The sequence below is a fragment of the Suricata suricatta genome, chromosome 7, assembly GCF_006229205.1.
Source record: "Suricata suricatta isolate VVHF042 chromosome 7, meerkat_22Aug2017_6uvM2_HiC, whole genome shotgun sequence".
Lineage (NCBI taxonomy): Eukaryota > Metazoa > Chordata > Mammalia > Carnivora > Herpestidae > Suricata > Suricata suricatta.
The window spans coordinates 67,019,474-67,036,873 of NC_043706.1; the positions used below are offsets into that span (position 1 = coordinate 67,019,474).

The following is a 17,400-nucleotide window of genomic DNA, read 5'->3' on the forward strand; positions in this document are numbered from 1 at the left end:
CAATAGAATGATAACACCTCTATTCTTTTCTGTTTTCAGGAGACCCATCTTCCCAATTGCAGGCTCAGGAACCTAGCAGTTCTGAAAATACATTAAATCTGCTGGAAGATTCTGGGTGTGACTTATCAAATGAGCAGAGAAGTGAACCTTCAGAGGCGTCCCAGAATTTTGTGGAGAGCTGCACCCCCACACCCTCTCTACCGCTGCCTATCGTGAGAAGACATTGTGCCACTCTGGAAAACCCTCTGTCTTCCCACATGCAATTCTTGCAACATCTGCTTGAACTGAAGAACTTGAAAGGATCAGGGAGTCTGAAAACAGACTTAAGCCACTTTGAAAATGACTTCTCCACAGTATCTTATTCTGTTTGTCAGTTGCTGGATGGCCTGATCACTTTTTACCGTAAACCCAAATTTCCTTTTTCAAGCTTTTGGGCGGACGCTGTTGATACTTTAGCTGGACTGATCAGTGATTGTAACTTATCCGATCATATTCTTAAAAAGTGTTCCAAGAAGTTGGAAGAATTTGAGAAAACCCTACTACAGGTTATCTTACAGAGCAGCCATATAAATCGGGTAAGTGTAAAATCTCTTCTATTCATGAAATAATATGTTTGTATTTTTTTTTTTGTGAACATTCCCATTGGATGATGTCAGTTGCTGTCCCTTAGACTTGGGGCTTCAGAGTCTCCAGTCAAGACCTTCTTTTGCAGCCATCTGCAGCTCTCCCAGTGTCCTGTCCCCTTCTCTGGCCTCTGGCTGCTACGGCATCATTCTCTTCATAGATGCGTCCTTCCAGCTTATGCATCTCTACTTTGACAATCTGCCCTGTTTTTTATTGGTATCCTTGAGGTCTTATCTTCTTTTGTTTCCCCCTGCCTACGTTTACTTCCTAGTGCTCAAAAAGTCTCAATGTTTTTCAAAAACAAACAATAAACCACTAGCATTTATGGTTTCCCAATCTACGACTTCTCTGAGTGTTAAATTCCTCATGATGGATTACCTGCACTATATTGAATTTGTTCTTTTTCTGACATTGACTAGCAGATGCCTGGAGGTCAAAGAATATTTTTCTCTTCTTTTAGAATTTCCACTGTAAGTGGCATAATACCCCATGGACCCTCTGCAGTTGTGGATTAAATGAGCAAATCAGCTGAAGAACACATAATATCTGGCTTTATTATGTTTTTTCTTATTTATTGAACAAAGCTTAGTAAGGTTGACTCAGGGATTCTTTTTTTACAGGTGACATTGAGGTAACCTGACATCGTTTTGTGGTTTGGCTCTTGAGACATAATGGATAGTTTCTTTTTTGTATTACTTCCTATCTTTCTTCCTATCTGATCTTTTGTTTGCATTTTAATCCTTCTAATTGACTACTAAAAATACCACAGAGGAGACTAAAAGGTCTAACTTATTAACTGTATTTCACTATAGGAAAAAGTTTGTTAGACATTGTTTCTTCTGGTACGTCATTGTCAAGTGTTTGTCCTCAGTGCCATTATCTGAATGTTGTACAGGGTAGGCTTTACCTGAACTTTTAAAACGCTGACAAAATTTGAACTAATCACCTAATTTGTCGCACATACATCTATTCTTCTCTGTTACTGTATGATTTGATTCGTATTATAGAAAACTTGACAATTAAGCTTTTGGCATTTGTGAAAGATACTGAATTTTCTGTCTGGCAGACTGAAATTATTTTCTACCCAACATGGTCAATATGGAATTAAATATCAGATTTTTCATAGTAGTATCCAAGGTATATAATCTGTTTCTTAACCATTAATAAATAGCTCATACTTAATATTTCTTAATATATTTTTGCATTCTTTTAAAACTACTTAACAGGTTTTATATTGACTTTGAACCTTCCAAATATTGGAAGGAGCTGATTCTTTATCAATTACAAGATGATGCATATATTTTTTTCAGTCTAGTCTTTCACTTAAAGATTAGGCTATACTAGAGTAGCCTTGGGACTGGTATGGAAGGAAGGGCGTAAGTAGAAGAATCTTGTGATGATATAGATGGATCTGAAGTAAATTTTTTTCTTCCATTCGTCATGGTGCAGCTGTTGTTGAATAGTTGGTCTGCAGTGGGGGACTGAGTGAATGAATGGCTTTGGTTTTTTTTTGAGAGGTAATTGTTGCATTTAGACAAAGTAGAATCATAATATTCACTGCATTCGCAATTAGGATGATAAGTCATAAATAAGTTTTAATGATGTCTCTCTTTTTGTTCTTACCAATTAAAGCTTCTTAGATTGTCATTCAAACTTTTGTTGTCATTATTGTCATCATCATCGTCATCCAGATATGTTCACAAAACTTTACTAGAAAAAAATCTTTAATTAATGCTCTTTATAAATGCTTTTTTGTCTTTTTTAGTTTCAAGAAAGAATATATTCTGATGTGAAATCTAGGCTAGTTCCTATCAACTGCATCTTTTTCATTGATACTATTTTGATTGATTAAAACAAAAAAATCCATAGGTTAGAAAAAAAATTTGCTTCTTTGGAAAAACCTTGTTTCCATAGATTGGAAGTGTTTAAACTGTATTGCTTAGAAACTTGAGCATGGCTATTGATTTTGTAAAAGTAAACTTCTGTTTGTGCAGTGTGATAGGAAATAGGAAAAGTTGTGGAATGAACTGAGACTGAATTCTGTATTTATAATTCACCTATAGCCAGGTTTTCAATCACATATGTATCTTTTACATGTTCTTGATACATTTAGTAGTAAAATTATTCGAACCATAGCTTAGTTTCTTTTTAATGATCAAGAAGAAGTTGGTGTCTTTCAAAATCTTGAGGTTATTGTTGTGAATGACACTTATGTCAGGGCTGTATATAATCAAGAAATAGGTTGAAATGAGATACCATAGAAATTGTCTTGAATAATTCCCTAATTTTAGCTTGGTTGAAACTACTAATAAGTTTGGGGAAAATATGTATGATTTGTGATTTTTTTCAGATTAGGATATAAATCCCATTTATTTTTGTGCTATTTTGTGCTATAATATGCACTATATTCATTTAATAACAAATGTTTAGGAATTGTTATCTTAGTGCTATGCCTATATCATATTTTTAGGATAAGCATTAGTGTGGGACTATAAAGTGTAATTCACAGTGACATATTTGACAGGTACAGAAGATACCAGATGGCTTACAGAGGTCTGCGCTGGGCTTGCTCTAGGAGTCCTTGGAAGCAGTCTTGACTTAACTTATTTTCTACTTATAGGCCCCAGCATGGCAAGTACCTCTCACTTAAATACTTGCCTTGGGGTAAGGAATGTTTGCCTTTGAGGTATTTAATGCCCTTTGTTTGACTGATAGCCTGACCTTTCCTATATTTCCAGACCCCAAAATGTGTCTATTTTTACGATTAGGTATTTCTTCCACTTACTTTTTCACAGGCCAGGATACTGTCGTAGAGGTTTAACAACAGAATGGTTATGATTCTATTGAAATTTGGCAATGGTCTCTTTGTCTTAAATTTTCATTTTGAAAGATGGGAAAGATTATATTAAGGTAAATATCAAAATGTATAGTTATCCTTGAGCTTTCAGGAACTTAGCATATGTTGCTAAATCTCAGAAGTATAGTAGTAAATTACTTAGAAAACTTTCTCTTCAGTTTCTTATTTCTTAAACATAAATCAACTCTTGGACATATTAGTTGTGCTGAAAAAAAATAAAAAATTGACTGCCAAGTAGATATTAAATTAGAATCTTTCATATGTATGGTGGACAGAATAGTGGCCTGCCAAAGATGTCTACATCCTAAGCCCTGGAATTTGTGAATATTTTATGTTGTATGAGGGGCTGGGGTGGGGAGTTAAGGCTGCTGACCTTGGGATGAGATTAGATTGGACACCATGTGTGCCAAATACTTACATGGGTGTTTGTAAGAGAGAGCGAGGCACGAGAGTAGTTGTGTCTAGATCAGAGGGGAATTTGAAGACATAGGCTTTAAAGATGGTGGAAGAGGCCATGCGTCTAGAAATGCAGGTTGGCCCAGGCAAGGAAATGAATTTGTCTTGAGAGCCTCCACAGGAATACAGTTCTGGCAACACCTTCATTTTGGCCCAGTGAGGTGCACTTCAGACGTCTGCCCTCCAGAACTGTGGCTGAATAAATTTGTGTTGCACTAAGCACTAAGACTGTGGTAGTTTGCTAACAGCAGCAATAGGAAATAATACACTATTTTAAATATTTTTACAGTGTTTTCACATCCATCACGTCATTATATATTTATACAATAACTCAGTGAGATGGCATCCTTGCCATTTGTTAGATAGGAAAAATGAGGCTTAGTGAGATTTGTCCAAGGCCACCAAGCTAGTTAGCACTGTGAACACTAGAACCTAGTATGAGAGTTGAATGTGGCTCTGCTTTCTCTCTTCATTGTCTCTCCTCAAAAATCTCAAATTTGGTAAACATTGATCCGATTCTAGGATCAATGCAGATACTGCTTGTACAATCCCCCACCCCAGCTCCCTAGTGCCACCCCTCAGAGACCAGCACCACCAGATCTTTACTTCTGTTCTGCCACCATTTAGACCTCTTTTTTTTTTTTTTTAATCCTACAGTGCTATTTCTCAGGTCATCCATTCATTCATTTTAATATATATTTTAGTGAGCTCTCTGCCCTTTGTGGGGCTCGAACTCACAACCCTGAGATCAAGAATCTCATGCTCTAGGGGCCTGTGGGTGGCTTAGCTGGTTAAGCATCCCACTTCAGCTCAGGTCATGATCTTACGGCTCGTGAGTTTGAGCCCCACGTCAGGCTCTGTGCTAACAGCTCAGAGCCTGAAGCCTACTTGGGATTGTGTCTCCCTTTTTCTCTGCCTCTTCCTGCTCACACTCTCTTTCTCTCAAAAATAAATAAACATTTAAAAAAATTTTAAAAAAAGGATCACAGGCTCTACCTAGTGAACTAGCCAAGCACCCTGGTAATTTTATTTTTTATATGTTCACTTTGAATCGTGAAAGATAAAAATTTGTCTTACATAGCTGTCCTTCTCTACCTGCTCTCCAAACAGAGGTTTTACCGTAAGTTTTCGTCAAATCAATATTACATATTTCTATTAAGTATGTAATTTTATCAATATTGAGACATATAATAGAGTGATTTTATTTCCTTTTTGTATAACTGTTTTTTAAAAAGAAAATTACTTAGAATAATTCCCCGCCCCCACCACCATTGCTTTGTTTTCTAAGCACCCATAATTAATTCTTTTTTCAAATACTTTGCTAGGGTTGTAAACATCCTCTTAGTATGGCCAAACAAGTTAAGCCATTTATCAATTCGATCTTTATTTTTAAAGATGCACCTTCTGGAGCCTTAATCTTCCTGTTCTAATCAGGGCCTGTGCTGCACAGAGTTACTCCAGGTACTTTTTTTCCTTTAATCACCACCTGGAATTCCCTCTGCTGCTTTCTTGTGTCATGTCTCATAGTCCCTGGATTTCATATTATTACTTTTCCTGGTTTATAACTTTTCCAGAGTCCAGCTCCCGCTGGTCCAGGGTCCCCTGAAGGAGGCGTCGGCGTTGGCGAAAATGGCGGTGAGAGAGCCTGGTTGATCACCAATCTGGCATCTCTCTCTTGCCAGGTTTTGTGCCTTTATTTATAGATTTATGTGTTAACATGACATCAAAAAGTGGAATTTTTACAAATAATTCTCAGTGATAAAGATACTTTGAAAAGGGTGCATAAACAGGTTTTACAGAGGCATTTTTTCAGAACTATTCTGATTACAGTGAGGTAACTTACACATAATAGGAAAACAGGATATTCTCAGTGAAAAGCAAATAACATATACATTTGTTTGAACTGGTAGTAAATCTTACAACTAAGAAGATAACAAGAAGTTTTTAGTGAGGAGCAGATAGCAAACATATTTTATAACAATAACGCTAAAATTCAGTCAAAAACAAGGCTAGGAGGCCTTCTGTTTGGTTCACAAGAGGAAGAATGTATTCATGATGATTAGTAAGTAAACCTTTTGTCAACCTTGTTCTTTGATGTTGAAGGTGTAAGTGCCCTAGGGGCACATCTGGTGCTGGACTTTGCATATGGGTTTAAGTTGTAACTACTCTTACCTATCCTCACAATGGGCACCAAATTAGCATATGTATGTGAAGTAACTTATGCCTGGCTCTTGTTTGTTTCTATTTCCTGTTAGGCTCTTTATCTCCAGGCCAGAGTTAATATTATTCTTGTGTTCTTTAACCCCCTTTATTATCCATGTCTTAAGTTTGTGAAGCTCAATAGAAGAGCCTTTTGACAAACATCTGCAGTGCTTTGTATAAATTCCTCTTTCTAGAGGTGGGAATATGCTTCTTCCCATGAGGTATCTGTGTGGGGAATACCGGTCTGACTTGGAACATTGTGAGGCCTAATCAATAGCAACAGGCTTAATTTCACATGAGCAGGAGTAGCAGAAGGAGATGCCAGTTTCCGCCTCTCATGGCAGGAGCCCTGCCCGTCTGCCATTTCCTTACTGTGACCGTGTCATCCAGCAAGGCCGGTGGGCTCCCAGCATAACTTCATTTGGTGATGCACCTTCTTTATGAGCTAATTTAGAATGGGTTCATGGGATATAATCTTTTAAAATATCTGTTTGCTTCAAATGTTGTATTCCAACTTCAAACTTTATTGATGGTTTAGGATGGATTTCCAGGTTGGAAATCACTTTTCCATATACTTTAAGACATTTTTCTACTTAGATTCCAGTGTTGTTGATGAGAATTCCAGTGTAATTGGGATTTTAATTTCTTGAATGTGATTTACTCTGCACCTTCACGTACCCTCAGAAGCACTCAGCATCTCTTTTATTCCTATTGTTTTGTAACTATAGGATGATGTACCTTGGTGTGGGTCTTTTAAAATTCCTTTTCTTGAGTCCTTAGTGGGTCCTTGAATCTGGGATTTTACCCTTGGTTCTGAATTTTTTTTTTTTTTTTTTTTTAGTTTTTCTTGTATAGTTCTGTCTTCTTTTCTTTCTTCCCTTTTTCTAGAACAGCTCTTGGTCTGATCCCCTAAAGTTATTTTTTCTTTTACTGTTTATTCTTTTTATTTTTTGTTTTTCCTGGGACATTTCCTCCACTTTTTCTTCTAGCCAACCATTGAAATTTTTATTTCTGCTGAAATATTTTTAGTTTCCGTAAGTCTTATTTTTCTGATTGTTCCTTTTTATGGCCTCTAGTTCTTGTTTTATATCAATAAGATATAAAATGTTTATAGTTTCTTTGCCTATATCTTCTTATGGTCTTGATTTCTTCACCTCAGTTGATATAATTTTCATTTTTAAGGTTTTTATGGTGCCTTGAGTGCATCTGGAAAAATGGTTAGATATAAAATGGCCACCTGACAGATAAGTTGTAGAAGTGGCATGGAAGCTGCTTGGGAAGAGGCAGGGAGGCAAGAGGAAGCCCGGAGAGCCCTGAAATGTCCACAGGGGTGGTTTGGGAAGGAGTGGAACTTAGTGCTGAATGAGCCTAAGGCCATGGAGAAGGGCCAGGTCATTAAGGCTCTTGTATGTTTTGTTAAATACTTGTGTGTTTTCAGGTGAACAATTTAGGATTGTATGAGTAATTTTGCATGTGGAAGCATGTGTTCTTTTTCCGAGGCAGGTGCTTATAGCTTTTATATGATTCTGAAAGGAAGTTGTGGTCCTCAGAATAAACATCTGGGAAATCATTTGGACTGATTGGCACACCTTGCTCAAATAAAGCCTTTCTTTTCATCCAAATTCTACCCAGTTTTCAAAACATGGCTCAAATCTTGCTTTACTCATAAATTATTTCTTATCAAACAGATCCAAAAACGGTCTCCTCTTTTAAACTTCTGGAGTGGTTATTATCTCCATTATTCACTTTTCAATTTGCCACATGCTGTCTTATTTCAGCTTATCTAGTATGGCTTGGGTTTAAAAAATATTTACTTTTCAAAGGTTTTCATCACAGAGATTAATAGCTTAGGTTAGAATCCCCAACTTTTATTTATTAGCTGTCACCTTAGAAAAGTTAACTAACCTCAAGTTCCACATCTACAAATGGAGATAATAAATATGACTACCTCCTAGTGATGAAGTTTTGGGGTGATGGTGGGGTGGTCCAGAGCCAAAGGCAAAAAAAGAATTCTTGAAGACATCTTTGGTGCAGAAAGGGTAGTTTTATTAAAGCGTGGGGACAGGACCCACGGGCAGGAAGAGCTGCACTGGGGTTGTGAGGAGTAACTCATTATATACCCTTAGGTTGGGAGGGGGTCAGGGATAGAGTAAGTCTCTATGGAATTTTGGAAGCAAGGTTCCCAGGACCTTGAGGGGCAGAGTGTTTCTAGGGAAACACCATTTATTACTGTTTATAAAACCCCAGTCATGAGACCATTTAGATGTATATGGGGGCCATTGAGGGAGTTGAGATAAAGGAAGTAGACTTACAGAATCCTCAAGGTTGGGATAATGTTGAGTTAAGGCTCTTTTGCTTCCAGGAAAGTGTCATCCTTGAGGCATCAAAGCTCCTAGAGGGAGGTCATTCTTCCCATCTCAAGGACTTGTCAATGGACTATATACTCTAAGGGAATTTAATTTTTCGTTTGTTTTAGTTTCCCACATTACCATGACAAGCACTTAAACCCCTTTCCTTTGTTCTTAGGTAGTCAGGAGTGTCTGAGGAATATCACCCTCGGTATATGAGGTATTTTTTTTTTGAAATGAAAATAGGACAAAGTAAATGACAAGTGATACTTCATATGCCCTTATATGTTTAAATACCATCTTCTGACTTTTTATCAAATTTTTGTATATAGAACCTTCCTCACGGCAGCTCTGTCTTATTGGCACTCTAATAGCATTCCTGAGGCACCTCTGTGTACCAGATATCTGGTGTCCTCTGTGATGTCACTATCCATCCACAGTCACAGCTGCCCACTGACTGATGAGCTTAGTAAGCATCATGTACTTTTTTCTACTTTAATCATAGAAAATCCACTGTAAATGAACTATTTGAGTGTCATGGTTTCACTTATCCTTTGCACCAATCCCTTCCTATAGAGCTGGGTTGGGTTATATCTCTCATCTTAGTTGATTTTGTAGGATTTTGTAGTTGACAAGTCCCTCTTAGACTACCATTTTTGCTTAGATCACCAGTGATATGGCCTTCAGGAAGTATATGGGTACATCTGAAGATACAGTTCATGAAATCAAATTTCTTGGTCCAGCAATGTGTACCTCTTGGTTGTATCTTAAAGCTCATTCATGCATAATTGTATCAACCAGTAGGGCATATTAACTTTTAATTTTAATTCTGTTTCAGTAGCAATATTTGTTACCAGTTTCTCTGCTGTGAGTTAGGACATCATTTTTGTAATGACATAGGCTTTTGTTCCTGCGCTAACTTTTCCAAAGAGTCTTATGTTCTGCTGCTTTTGTTTTTGTCATAGGTGTTCATCATTTTCTGGCAGTTTGCCTCAAGGATTTTTAAGGCTGCACACAGTTTGTTTTGTTTTAGGATATTCCTGGGGAAATAAAAGTGGAATCGAAGGTTAAGGCCTGCTCCATGCTTCATCTCCTCTTTGTGCATAGCTGTATTTAAGGAGAAATCGGAGCTAGTGTTTCTATAGTTGTACTTTAATAAGCATTTATGGAAACAAGTTGTATCAGAAACTCAAATCTTAATACTTATTTTGATCACTGAGTCAGTGTATAAATCAAACACTTTTTGGATTTTCAGGACAGTGACTTTCAGTGCTGATGCAGAGGAAGGAGATAGATAGAACAGAACTTGGTTCTTTGAAGGTATACTTTACAATCCAATATCTCTTCCTGAGATAATTAGCAGGAGTCTGCCTTCATATTATACTTTATGGTTTTTAAAGCACTTTCATCTTAAGTTTATTATTTGTTCGACAACAACTTTGTGTCATGGGTGTTTTTACTATCTTCAGTTTATAGATGAAAAAATCGAGGGAGTCACTTAAAGTACTTAATTAACCGGTCATGGAAGACTCGGGTCTCAGACCTATGTATAGGACCACAAATACTTCCCTCATTCTACTATACCTTATTTCCATATTAATTAATTTTTTAATGTTTACATATTTTGAGGGGGGGGTTGGAGAGAGAGCGCGCGCACGGAAGCAAGTGAGAGTGAGAGAGCTAGAGAGAGCACGTGTGCATTAGCAGAGGAGGTGCAGAGAGAGGAGGAAAGACTCCCAGGCCAGTTCTGTGCTGTCAGCATGGGGCCCCACATGGGGCTCAATCCCACAAACCGTGAGATAGTGACCAAGATCAAGAGCCAGACACTTAACTAACTGAGCCACCCAGGTGCTCCTCTGACTTATTTTAAAACAAAATTACATACAGTTTTGTCCCAAATGCAAAAGAAATCAATTTTGACTTCAATTTGTGGGTTAAAAAATGTTAGAAATCAAAGACCTTACCGATATGTCTCACAATTTTATAATGAGAATATTTATAGTTTGTTTAGGTAAGTTGATGCATTTATTTGGCGCAGAGATTTATGTTTGCAGAAAGCATAAAAGAAAAAAAAAACACCATTGTGTACTACATTATAGGATCACCTGTTCCTTGTTTTCATTTTCTTTATTGGCTATAAATAACAAATCTGTTAAAACTTTATAACCACATATAGAATCTAGTTTCTAATTGAATATAAACTTTGTGGTTTTGCTTGTGACTACATAAAAATAAAAATGTTTTCCTCTCTGCTGTAACAATATTGTGAAATACATTTTAAATTTTCTTGAAGCTATATAAATGAGATTTTGAAGCTATCAGTTTTTAGTTCAGTTTTTCTATTGAGTTCAGAATCTGCTTAAAGTAACTCCTCTCCCTGCTCTGCCCATAGTTATCAATACTTATAAGAGTTGGGAAAACTTAAATCATAGCTATCAGATGCGAGGCCTGGAAAAATCAAACATTTCTGAGAACATGAAATTGCTTCTCATTTATTTATAGGCATAATGGTTTTAAAGCAGAACATTTTGAGCCTGCAGAGATCAACCATTAACCCTCTTAGTCTTTTATTCCATGGTGCTCTTCCAGGGCCAGGCCTCTAAAATGAAACCTGGGACTCTTCTCATGTGCTGGGTTCTGTCATAGATGCTGGATTTATTTATTAATTTATTTATTACATTTTACTTTTGAGAGACAAGAGAGACAAGAGAGAGAGCGTGAACAGGGGAGGGACAGAGAGAGAGGGAGACATAGAAACTGAAGCAGGCTCCAGGCTCTGAGCTAGTGGTCAGCACAGAGCCTGACGCAGGGCTCAAACCCACGAACCATGAGATCATGACTTGAGCCAAAGCCGGATGCTCAACCAACTGAGCCACCCAGGCGCCCCATAGATGCTGGATATAATCTGGCAGACTGATGAGTCCCTGCCAAGGGTAACTAATAATCTAGAGAGGCATTGAATAAATGAGCAAGTGATGTAAACTGACATAAAAGAGAAATGAACAGGGTACAGTGGGAGAGAATAAAAGCAGACATAATTCAGATTGGTGAGACTTGTAAGCGAGACTCAAGTCTTGGAGTAAGGGCTCTCAAGACAGTGGTCATAACGTGTTACTGAGACAGGATGTATTTGAGTAATTTCTTGAAGGGAGGCAATGTGCTCAGGGTGAGAGAGTGAAGGGCAGAGAACTGCATAATGAGTAGAAAAATACAGACTGTAATGGATTGGTAAGGTGCCTGCTGTATTAATGTTAGGGCTGTTGAAACAAATTACCACAAACTTGATGGCTTTTAAAACAGTGTTGATCTGACCATATGCTTCCAGAGATGCTAGGAGAGAGTTGGTTCCTTGCCTCTTTAACTTCTGATGGCTGCTGGCATTTTTTTTTTTTTTTTTGGCTTGTGGCTGCATCTCTATTTCTTCATACTGTCTTTTCCACTGTGTGTCTAATCTCCCTATGCCTTTGTCTTCTAAGCATATTTACAAAGGCATTTAGGAACTATATAAACAATGCAGGATTATTTCTTCATTTCCAGATCCTTATCCTAATTGCCTCTGCAAAGACCCTTTTTCTAAATAATATGGTGACATTCACAGGTTCCAGGGACTTGATGTGAATATGTTCTGGGGACTGTTTTTCAGCCTACCACATCTCACAGCATTCATTTTCACTCTTTGATTTTATTAAGATATCTATCCCTTTCTCCACACAGGCCATGCATCTGTCCTCATAACCTCTTGGTCTGAGGATAATTCTAATTTTGTTTACCATGCCAGGAATAGACTTCTAGGCATTTCAGACCAATGAGCCACCAGGAGAGGCTTCCTCTGGTCCTCTGGAAAAGCTTCTCATTCTCTAGGAGATTCCCGGAAGCAATTCTCTCTCTTTTCCTCTGGCTACAATCTGGTGAAGGTGTAAAGCTAGAACTCTGACAGTCATCTTGGTGCCATCTGAAGATTGAGTATAAAGGAGAATAAAGCCCAGAGAATCACAGTAATTCCAAGCCATAGCCAGGTTACATCAACCCTGTAGCCTAGTCAATCTCTGCATTTTTTTTTTTTTTACCATTTGTTTATTTTTGAGAGAGAGAGACAGAATGCAAGCAGAGGAAGGAGAGAGAGAGGGAGATGCAGAATCTGAAGCAGGATCCAGGCTCTAAGCTGTAAGCACAGAGTCCGACTTGGGGCTTGAATCCACAAGGCCTGAAATTATGACCTGAGCTGAAGTCAGACGCTTAACCAACTAAGCCACCCAGGTGCCCCATTCTCTGCATTTTTTATCAGAGGAATCATTGCATTTTATTAAGCCTTTAAAGTGAGTTGGTTTGAGTTGGAGATTCTGCAACTCGTAGCTCAAACTTTCTTTTGGATAGGCCGCGGTAATGAGTTTGGATTTTATTATATGATATATAATGGGAAGTCATTGATTTAGGTTGCAGAACCTCAGTTTGGATACCATTGGGATAACTGATTAGAGAGACAGGAAGAATTAGAGAAACCATTTAAGCCATGTAGCAGTTGAGGTGAGCGTGGATGGTGGCTTGTGATAGTAGTGGGAGAAGAAGAAATGGGAATGGGTACATAGATTTGAAATACATACTAGAGAACAATATATAGACATACATACTGGAAGATTTCTCATTGAAGTTGATAGATTGAGGACAGATGTCTAATTTGGCTCCTACATCATTAAAACAATAGTAAAGGACTTTTTTTTTTATAAAGGCATAGACATCTAGGGAAAACAAGAAACCAAACAACAGCAACAAAATATTGCAAACTAGAAAGGACTCAGACAATTGATAAATACCTCATCAGACCCAAGAAAACAGTATCATAAAGGAACAGTTGGGAGAGCCATTAAGCAACCTGATTTACACATTAGGATTACACAGTAGAATAAAAAATTCAGACACTAGCTCTACTTGTTACCTCCAGGAGAGGGAATGGAGGCCAGGTGCTGGAGGGTAAAACGAGAACTGGTCAGAAGTGGGCTTTGGAAGAACTCAGAACCCTGGATGCCCTCTCCTCCCTCATGTGGCAGGGCTAGGCCTCTCCCACAACCTGAAGAAAAAGCAGGAAGGCTTTTCTGGGAAAACTGAATACCCCAAGGGGAAAAACAGGACCGTACTGACATCAGAGGTTCTCTGGAACCAAGCATCCAGGTCTCCTGTAGGACAGCTTGACATGCACTGACTCCACCCACAAATCACCCGTATGCACAGAGCTTTCAGCCCTTGCTCTTACTGTGCAGGATGTGCAGACTGCTGAGGAAAGCATCTAATATGGAAGTTAGATCCTGGAAACAACTTGGTGGAACCAGAGAGCAAGCAGAGATGCCAAGCTTAAATTAAGAATAAATAAATAAAAATAAAAAATACATAATATATATGTATATGAATATTTACACACATATAAATATTATTAGATAAGAGCATGTTTTGCAACGATGAACAAAGAAAATGGTGCTTTAAAATAAAAATTTCAGGGAATAAAAAATACTATTTTAAAAATAAAAATATGATAGTGAAAACATAAAGGTTTGGGGTGCCTGGGTGACTCAGTCGGTTAACATATGACTCTTGATTTTGGCTTAAGTCACGATCTCACCATTGGTGAGATTGAGCCCCCATTGGGCTCCAAGATGGCAGGGAACCTGCTTGAGATTCCCTCGCTCCCTCTCTCTGCCCCTCTGCCACTCATGCTTGCTCTATCTCTTTCTCAAAATAAATAAATAAAACATTTTTAAAAAAGATTTGGGGGCACTGGTGGCTCCATCGGCTAAGTGTCCAACTCTTGGTTTCGGCTCAGGTAATCTCATGGTTTGTGAGATCAAGCCCCATGTCGGGCTCTGCACTGACTGCGTGGAGACTGCTTGAGGTTCGTTCTCTCTCTCTCTCTCTCTCTCTCTCTCTGCCCTTCCCCTGCTCATGCTCTCTCTCTCTCAAAATAAATAGTTTAAAAATGTTTGGATATTTTGGTAGGAAAATCTTCCAAAAAAGAGTGAAAACAGAAAATATGAGAACAAAAGGAAGAAAAGTAGATGGCTAATTTGGGGAGCCCAACAACTGAATAATAGGACTTACCAAAAAAGAGAACTAGAGAAAACAAGAGGAAATAATTGAAGATACAATTTAAGGAATTTCCTAAAAGTGTTTTTAGATTGAAAGCCTACCAAGTACTCTGTACTTGGATAAAAATAGACTTATGTTAAGACCATCACTGTGCAATTTCAGAATACTTAGATAAAGAAAAGATTTATATGCTTCCAGAGAGAAGGAGGAAAAGAATTAGTTCACAAGCACTTTTGGAAGAAATCCTCATATTTTTGAGATCCTTTCCAATTATGGATGGACACTGCTGGAGTGGGGTTTTTCTTTTTTGGTGAGACCTTGTCTCTGAAACTCCTACCTGGCTCAGTGATATCCTTTTATCCTTTGCTGTGGAAGCTATTCATCCAATTTTCAGAGCTTTTTCTGAGGAAATCATTCCATATGTAGATGTACATTTGTTGTGTCCAGGGGACAAAGTGAGCTTAGGATCTTCCTACACCACCATCTTGAACCCTCCTACCTGAAAACCTCCTACCTGTTCTGATAAGAGAAGAAATCTAGAAGGGAGAAATCAGATGGCCTTTATGGGGAAAGGGAAGTAGGCAGCTGAGATTTAAATAAAGGAAGATTGGAGCAACTACTCTAATTTCACTGTTTCAGCCTCTTTATTATCATCTATAATCCAAATGGTTGTTGCATGTAGCTATGATTGAAGTAGACCTGTGATCATTGCTCCTATAGGCATTGCCCAGAAAGTTAGCAAACTGAATATGAGTTTTGAATGAATAACTTAGTGAAGATATGTACAACTACTTACTATTTTTAATTAAGGGCCTAGAAACTTCATATTTATAGCAGTCTGTGGCTGAGTAAATATAACACATGCAATGCGGTAGTAAGCCATCCTTAGAGAAGTTCAGAAGGGGCTATTAAACTTCTTTGTAAATCTGTCCCCCACACTTATATTGTAGTCAACTGCAGCTTTGTGTAGCCTTCTGGAATGCATTTGTCTGGGGAACAGAAAAAAAAAAAAGCTTTTCTATAGATTCCAGCGAACACCATCTCAACTATGGTGGGTTTTTCTTCTCCTGATTCCCTAGCAATCACAAAACACAATGAACTTAGGTTTATCTAAGAGAAAGAATTCAGTAGTAGGAGCTGGGGTGCAGGTAAGTGTAAGCATAAGTAATATATGCTTAATCTGTGACAGGTGTACACTTACGGGCAAAAAAGGGACAAATGGCAAAATGATTTTTTAACAGTATACCTTCCTTTATTATATATAGCGTGTTTTATTTTTCAGATGTGTTCATTTTCTTTCCATGAGTCTTAATAAAAACCATGAAGAATCTGATGAGGCTGATCTCTCTACATGACTATAATAATTTAAGATGCTAAGGAATATGGGAAATACACCAATAATATATATTCCATTTCTGGCCTTGTAAATAATTGAAAGAATAGGCTTAGAAAGGTCTCTTAATTTCCTTCACTTGGAGTTTTACCTTGTTATTCTAAAATATGAGATCAATTTTTGTTCAAAGGAAAAGGTTATTTTTATTTTAGCCATTTTCATGAATATTTCTGTTATTTTATGATGAGCAATTTTTCTTGAAACTCACCAGATTGAACAAAATACTAGGAAGTAGATGTTCCCAATCTGATACTTTCATCACTTATAAGTAAATTCAAATAATAAAATCGGAACACTTAAACACTACTACCTGCTACTTTTACACCAAGATTTGTATGCAGTTAGTTGTAAATATATGTATGTTTATTGGTGTTTACTTGGTTTCAGTCTTCTTCCAGGTGATGAATTCCCTAGAAAGCAGTACTGAAACTTCCTTTTTATAGTGAACTAATCTTAAATCATTAAGAGAAATCAAGTTGGATAGAGTTATAGACAACTTTAGTATAGAGCTTGTCTTCAAATAATTTCTATTAACTGACATGAAATTAGAAGTAGTCCTTAGCCTATTTTTAAAAAAAAATCTTGATGCCTGAATTCCCCACCAGGCCTATTAAAATGGAATCTTTAGACATCTGATGCTTTTGAAAGTTTCATAGGTGATTCTAATGCTTAATATGATACAGAACTACTAAGTTAGAGGGGCAGTATATTTAAAAAGCAACACGCACACACCATTCAGTAACTGAAACACCACAATATAGATTTCTTAGGTGATTTAGCACGGGTCCTGAAGTTTTCAGGTGCTGGAATGAGCACTGATCTTTCAGTGTGATGTTTATGTGTCATCCGGCTTAAGTTGTTACTGAGGAAACACCGTGCGCTGAGCATCCCATCTCATGCTGGTTGTTTTGTCAACTTTGGGGTTGACATAACATGATTCGGCAACCAGGAGAGATTTTCTGTTTATGGACAAATGCTATTTAAAAATAGATTACTGTATCTCCTTGATGCATTTTTAATTTAAGGACATGAAGTTTAATTTCTATGAATTAATTAAATACCAAGGGAATTCATACTGAAGAATACTGTACATTCTTAGGTGGAAGAGTGTCAATTAAGGCTGGCAGAACGACAGTTCAATCACAGGGGTTATTAAGAAGCTCTTTGAAGCAGTCTGGTGAGTTACAGCAAATGGCTAGATGCTGATCATTGTTAAATGTACATGTCAAATGGACTTGCCCTGGGTTGGTTTCTCAGAGTGTCATGTTTACTTGCATGATTTCTCCTTTTATACCTTATGATAAATAAAGAAGAAAATATAATCGACAAACTGGGTTCTGTTCAGTTGCCATCCTAGGCAACCCTCATTAATCCTATTTCTCCTTCTTACCTTCTAGTGGACTACTCTGTGGGAGTTTCCAAGAAATGAGTTACAAGGCACACGG

The 17,400-nt window shown here is 37.6% G+C and overlaps 1 protein-coding gene across 1 annotated transcript in view; it reads left to right on the top strand.

Moving 5' to 3' along the window:
* Window positions 1-17,400, top strand: part of MEI4 (meiotic double-stranded break formation protein 4) — a 211,541-nt gene that overhangs the window by 58,502 nt on the left and 135,639 nt on the right. The window contains exon 3 of the mRNA XM_029944995.1: window positions 40-575. Coding sequence (XP_029800855.1) covers window positions 40-575 — 536 coding nt within the window. The remainder of the gene's footprint in view (window positions 1-39; window positions 576-17,400) is intronic.